At 42.5% G+C, this 6,731-nt stretch overlaps 1 protein-coding gene across 1 annotated transcript; it reads left to right on the top strand.

The window, feature by feature from the left end:
• The first annotated feature begins 379 nt into the window (after positions 1 to 379).
• LOC104949749 (WD repeat-containing protein 17-like) lies at positions 380 to 6,350 on the top strand. The gene is made up of 5 exons (XM_010776157.1): positions 380 to 420; positions 4,082 to 4,209; positions 4,946 to 5,129; positions 5,214 to 5,444; positions 5,992 to 6,350. The coding sequence occupies exons 2-5, from the start codon at positions 4,087 to 4,089 to the stop codon at positions 6,117 to 6,119; spliced, it is 666 nt and encodes a 221-aa protein (XP_010774459.1). The 5' UTR covers positions 380 to 420; positions 4,082 to 4,086; the 3' UTR covers positions 6,120 to 6,350.
• Positions 6,351 to 6,731: the final 381 nt, after the last annotated feature.

The following is a 6,731-nucleotide window of genomic DNA, read 5'->3' as shown; positions in this document are numbered from 1 at the left end:
GGGGGGGGGGGCGGTGCAAGGGGAAATGAGAATGATGTTTTCTTTTCTGAGCTGACATGATCATATTAATTAATGGATGAGCTTAGAGAATGTTGGAGCAACTACTTTAACACAGCCCGCAAAAAACATGCACGCACACACACACACACACGCACGCTCGCTCAGACACACACACACACACACACACACACACACACACACACACACACACACACACACACACACACACACACACACACACACACACACACACACACACACACACACACACACACACCAAGAAAGCCAATAGCTGAGCAGAATGATAATCCACAGGGACCAATCACCGCCGCCATCAGGCTCCGCCCCCCGCAGAGCACCGTGAGCAGCATTTCAGCACCTGGAGCTGTCCGTGCTGCACGCGCCAACCGACAACTGACGGTAAGGAAACACCGACAGCCTCCACCGACCTGCAGTTAGAATATACACATAAACGACGGACAGCATCACAGACATGACACGCTGCGGCTGTCCGTCACTAACCCGCTGCACTTTAAACGCGGACCTGCGACACTCGAGGGGCTCAAACACTGCGGATCTGTTGATGCCTCTATCTGAGGGACATTAGCCTTTAAACACTACATCAAACCGCAAAACCGCGTTTGTGGCGAGTGGTTGCAGCAATGAAGGGGGAATATAGTGAGTGTTCGAGGGAGTGTGTGTTAGCTCCTGTAACGGGTCTGCATAGGTGTCAGTATTGGTGTTTGGGTCTGAATAGATACATCCCCTGCTGGGGCCTATTGATCGCCTACAAAAATGGAGCGCGGCTTCTGCAATTTGCAAGGAAAAACATAGATTTGGTAGCCTATCTTATAACCGGGTATTTATAAGCTACAATCTAATACATGCTGCTAAAAGAGCATTGAGAGCTGGCAGCACATTGTCTCACGACGACATGTTTTATTGGAGCGGCATCTGTTATGGTTTCATTCTGTTTTGAAGAGTGTGAGCTGATCTAGCCTATACCCTACAGAGAGCAGCGTTTAGAGATGGCAAGTCTTAAATGGTCTCCATGGAGCACATTTAGTGTTAATAGACCCATTTAAGAAAATGATAAGATCCCATCAGATTTCAAATGCAAACTACTGTCTGTTTACCTGACACAGCAGTTACTAAGGTTAACATCGTGCCGGCTTTCTTCCTGAGGACAAAGCTATATTTACAATCTAAATAAACTCGTTTATTTGCCTGATAACATAAGCATTTTAGCAATAAAATGAAGTACAGCTGAGGCTGATGGGAACGTCTTAAGTCCTGCAGGTTTTTGGTCTTAAACCACTGAGTTGCTGAAATTGAAAATCTGGCCTGATCATGGTGCTAGATAAATTATAAATGGACACTTAAGCGATAAGAATTTATTCGAAAGGGGACATGAATGTGTGTAATTTCATGACAATCCAGCTTCTGAGCCATCTAACTTAAATACACGGATGTAACCTTGTGGTGGCACTAGAGAAAAGTTGATATCACCAAAGTCAATATTTTCCAGATAAACCAGAAATGTCTGTATCACATTTTATTGCAATTAAGTGAACGTTCCTAATAGTTGCAGTATACAAGCGTTCACTTTTCTTAAAACAGCAGCCTATGGTGCAGACAAGATTGATCCATTGAATAAACAAACATATCATTTAACATTCTGCATGATAGAAACACAAAAACTCAAATTCAAAACTAAATACACCGAAGAAATAAAGGATATGCCTTAAACCATGACACAATTGATTGCAAAGATATAGCTTAATGTACATAAGAAAAGAAACAACATTTACAACAATGTAATCAATCTGTAGTTGCATGCAATAAGCCCAAAATAAGGTGGTGACAGTTCATAAACTGTAACATATTTGATCTGTTGTTGAGAGGAAGTACAGGTCGAGTCCTCACCGTGTTTCAAGACATGTGCTGTGTGCTCAACAATGGGACAACTGCACGTGGTTAGCAGATTGGCACCTGACAGGAAGAGCTTACAGGGTCACGGGTCAATAAGAACATGTCCCTTATTAGGAAACCCCCCACCCCTGTCTAGGGGACCTGCCTTTCTCATGAAGCCTCAAAATGATTGCTATTGTAAAGGTTGGACAAATTAGATTTAAAAATGTATAAATACGACAAGCCGATGACAGTTCTTTATCCATGTTATTGACATTCGACGCTCTTACATTTCTATGAGTGTGAAGATCATCTTTTATTATTTCTAGGAGCGTTTTAGTGAAGATGCTACCCAGCAACAGCCTGTAGATACAAAGGGATTGGTTTAACAGTTATCCAAGCAAAAGACCCTTTTGGGGGGCTTCGCCCTAAATATAAAACAAGATTACTAATACTAAACAATGTTTTTCTACAGGAGTCTTTTTAAGATTCTTGCTTTGTGTAGTCGTACTATGAGCACAGTCATTCAGATATACTGTTCAGTCATTGGTCAGTTCCTCACAGGGACACTAATTACTCAGTAGATAAGCAGCCGTTTCAGCCAATCACAGCACAGATTAATTCAATCCTCTCTTTCTTTAATCATCTTATCCTTTACTAGCTGTTGAGCTCCGCTGCATGTTGTGAGTCATACTCTGGTATCAACAGAGCTGTTCACTGACATTCAATTATTGATCACAAATATGATTTAAAGAGGTATTGATTTCAGTAGCGACGTTGGTGCTGCATAACAACACCTAACAATAGAATGCAAGAACACAGATGATAATATTTCTGCTGACTAATCATACATTTACATTACAGTCATTCAGAGACTGAGAATCTAGGGATGATGTTTTTGATTTATTTATTTAGTTATTTGCAGTGAAGGAAACAATTATTTCATCCCTTGCAGATTTTTGCAATTTGTCCACTTACAAAGAAATGAACAGTCTGTCATTGTAATGGTAGGTTTATTTGAATAGAGAGTAGGAATATCAAAAAAAACATCCAGATGACCTTATATGAAAGATACAAATATATTTTCATTTAACTGTGGGAAATAAGTATTTGATCCCCTTGCAGAACATGTGTTAGTGCTTGGTAGAGAAACCCTAGTTGGACACACAGAGGTCAGACACTTCTTGTAGTTGGTCTTCAGGTCTGTGCACATCTCAGGAAGGATGCTGGTCCACTCCTCCCTGAAGACCCTCTCAAATCCTGCAGGTTTTGAGGCTGATGCTTGGCTCCTGGAAGCTTCAGCTCCCTCCACAGATTTTCTATGGGATTAAGGTCCGGAGACTGGCTAGGCCCCTCCCTCACCTCAATGTGCTTCTTCTTTAGCCCCTCCTGTGTTGCCTTGGCCGTATGTTCAGGGTCATTGTCCTGCTGGAAGACCCCTCCATGACCCTTTTTCAGTGTCCTGGCTGAGGGAAGGAGGCTATCGGCAATTATGGTGCACTGTAGTGTGTTACCAATAGTTTTCTTGGTGACTGTGCTCCCAGCTTCCTTGAGATCATTAACAAGTTCCTCCCATGTAGTTCTTGGCTGATCCCTCACCTTTCTCCTGATCATCAAAACCCCACGGGGTGAGATCTTGTGTGGAGCCCCAGCCCGAGGGCGACTGATGCTCATTTTGTGTTTCTTCCATTTCTGAATAATGGCACCAACAGTTGTCTCCTTCTCCCCAAGCTGCTTTCTGATGGTCTTGTAGCCGATCCCAGCCTGGTGCAGGTCTACAGTCTGGTCCCTGAGGTCCTTTGACAGCTCTTTAGTCTTGCCCATGGTGGAGAGGTTGGAATCTGATTGATTGATTCTGTGGACTGGTGTCTTTTACACAGGTAACCAATTGATGTTTCAGGATATTGTTTTTGATATTCTGTCTCTCATTAGTAAAATAAACCTACCATTAAAATGATAGACTGTTCATTTCTTTGTAAGTGGGTAAACTTACAAAATCGGCAAGGGATCAAATCATCATTTCCTCCACTGTCGACTGAGACCGATGCTTATTAGTCTACATTTAACATAAGATGGAAATACACAGAACATATGAATTAAAGCTATGCAAAGATTTCATCTCGTAAAAGGTTCATGATAAACCTTCATAAATGTGTGTTTGTGTCTCCAGGTGAGATGTCCCGGGTGAAGCAGGTAGGTCTGCTGGCAGCAGGCTGTCAGCCCTGGAACAAAGATGTGTGTGCTGCCAGTGGAGAGCGCTTCGCCTACTGCGCCACTCTGGCTATATACATCTACCAGGTGATCGACTTGTCTGTCTTTGTTTTCATGAGGGCGGTGAATGTCTTACATTTAAAATGGCACATTATGCTAGCAGTTAGCTGTGTGAGCAGCTCTCACACACTGTTGGCGGTTTGTACATGTCCCAAGGTTTTCTCTTCCGGTTGCCATTAACACCCAGGTAGGTGGTAGCAGTGATCACACACAAAAGGACGTTTTGTAGTTGTCAGATGTAGTTTAGTTTGTTGAAATTGTTACAATACCAGTTTTGAAATTCTACCTGTGTTGTTCCATCTGTAGTTTGAAGCTCTGATTCTGTAGCGTTTGTAGCGTCTTCTGTTTGTGTCTGCCAGAAAAAAGGACATTGGGACACATACAAGTTTCCATGATACTAAGTAAATACTGTGTTCTCTCCCTCCCTTTCCTCACCTACCCACTCACACACCCCTGTGTGTCTAATCACCCCCACCAGGTTTTCAAAAAGAATACTGAAAGATAGAGTACAGTCGGTAATGAAAATAAAATGACATGCAAACAATAACATGGAGGGCTCCTACATTGTGTCTCTGCTCTGCTAATGTTATTGACAGCTTGCAATGCATCACTTCAAGCTAACTCTCATCTCTGTCAACAATCATTTACTACTGCAGAGCGGTTTCATAAAATTGCAGTAGCAGAATTGATGTTTAACCCATGAGCATAGATGTTTTTTCCTTTATTTTACTTCATTATCATTTTCTCTGTCTCCTTGGTTTAGTTGGACCAGCAGTACAATGAATATAAGTTGAGGTCCATCATGTCTGAGCACAAGAAGACCATCACAGCCATCAGCTGGTGTCCTGACAACCCAGACTTGTTTGCATCATCCTCAGCTGATAACCTGCTCATTATATGGAACGTAGCTGAACAAAAGGCTGTTGCCCGACTGGACAACACTAAAGGTGGATGATGAGCTGCAGCAGGTGTTGTTGACAGGCGGTGTGTTGAGTACTGGGATGTCTCACAGTGTCTCCTCTGCTCCCCAGGTGTCCCTGCCTCAGTCAGCTGGTGCTGGAACCTAGCTGACGGAGTGGCCTTTGTCTCCCAACGTGGTCCGCTGTACATCTGGGTGTATGGAGGGCCTGACCCGGGGGTCACAGTGCATAAAGAAGCCCACTCCTTCCTGTCAGACATCTGTCTCTTCAGATGGCACCCAACCAAGAAAGGCAAACTGGTGTTTGGACACACAGATGGAAGTTTGTCTGTTTTTCAGCCAGGTATTTGAAAGAAAGTGGCTTTTCTCAACTCAATTAAATGTGGTTACCACAAATGATCATACATGTACAGTATTTGTGTGCCACTTGGGATATTCATTTGTCTTACATTCATTGCTTGGAGGTATTTAGTTTGGGGCTCACTATAACAAATGTATATGATTTCGAAGTACAAATTGTGTTTCATTTCACTGCATATGATTATTATCAAAGTTTCTCAGTGAAGTCAATTCAATGAATACCACATCTTCTTCAGAGTACCCTTCCTGGCGTTCAGCCTCCCTAAGAAATTCTTTCTTAGCATACTGTTTATAAAAATAAAGGTCTGTGAAGTTATACTTTGGAGACAGATTGCCATTTCGATTCCCATCCAGATACTATAGCTTTGCTCATGTAAGAAGATCTCATCATAAGCGCCATGCGTCTCGACCATTGATCGTATTTCCTCTTATAAAGTTGAATTCTACACTTCTCCTTAGGTTCCATAGCCAGAAGCATGTTCCTGTAAACACACAGCTGCTCTTTGATCCATCTGCCCTCTCTTGTTCAGGGAGTAAAGGCCAAAAGCACGTGTTGCGTCCCGAGTCATTGGAAGGGACAGATGAAGAGGACCCAATCAGCGCTCTGGAATGGGACATTCTGTCAACTGACTATTTACTAGGTTGGACAAAATATTAACATCATCACCAGGATTATATCTGCTGAAGTTATTTGAATTTAAAAAGAGCAAAACAATAACAACAAGACAAACAAAATGGAACAATAAACTCAATTTTTATTTATACTACATAACGTTATTGCAGTGGCGAACCGAATCACAACTGTAGACCTTCCGCGGCATTATAATGTCCATCTTTTCACTGAATTGTCGTCTTGAAAAGGGTACTCATAACAATTCCGCAACAACTTCATCTTCATCTGTTGCACTTGTCATTTCAACGTTAAAAACAATAAAACAGCATGAATTGCTTCGTCGCATTTATCTAGATCCTCTGTCTCGAGCCAGTGAACTACCGGGCCTTCTAGAGCAGGGGTTCCCAACCTTTTTTCCCAAGAGCCCCCCCAAATGACTCTTGTTGCCCCCCCAAATAACTCCCCCCACACACACACACACACACACACACACACACACACACACGGCGCAACAGCGGTAATTGAAGTTTAAAAGTCTCAAAATGCTACAACTACTGTCCTAAACTGGATGAATGTGAAGTATTTTGTTAAAGGAGGATGAAAGCGTCATTAAGGAACACTATTGGAGTGACTTTGATGGTTATTGGACTCAGGATT

Source organism: Notothenia coriiceps, unplaced genomic scaffold, assembly GCF_000735185.1.
Source record: "Notothenia coriiceps isolate Sejong01 unplaced genomic scaffold, NC01 NC01_scaffold00016758, whole genome shotgun sequence".
Taxonomy (NCBI): domain Eukaryota; kingdom Metazoa; phylum Chordata; class Actinopteri; order Perciformes; family Nototheniidae; genus Notothenia; species Notothenia coriiceps.
Note: the sequence above shows the minus strand (reverse complement) of the source record. Positions and strands in the feature narration are given on the sequence as shown.

Excerpts from the sequence above, each read along its gene's own strand:
- LOC104949749 (XM_010776157.1), top strand. The coding sequence starts at position 4,087 with ATGTCCCGGGTGAAGCAGGTAGGTCTGCTGGCAGCAGGCTGTCAGCCC. Across the intron at positions 5,130-5,213 it reads CCGACTGGACAACACTAAAG|GTGTCCCTGCCTCAGTCAGC; the intron begins GTGGATGATGAG and ends TCTGCTCCCCAG. Across the intron at positions 5,445-5,991 it reads TTTGTCTGTTTTTCAGCCAG|GGAGTAAAGGCCAAAAGCAC; the intron begins GTATTTGAAAGA and ends TCTCTTGTTCAG.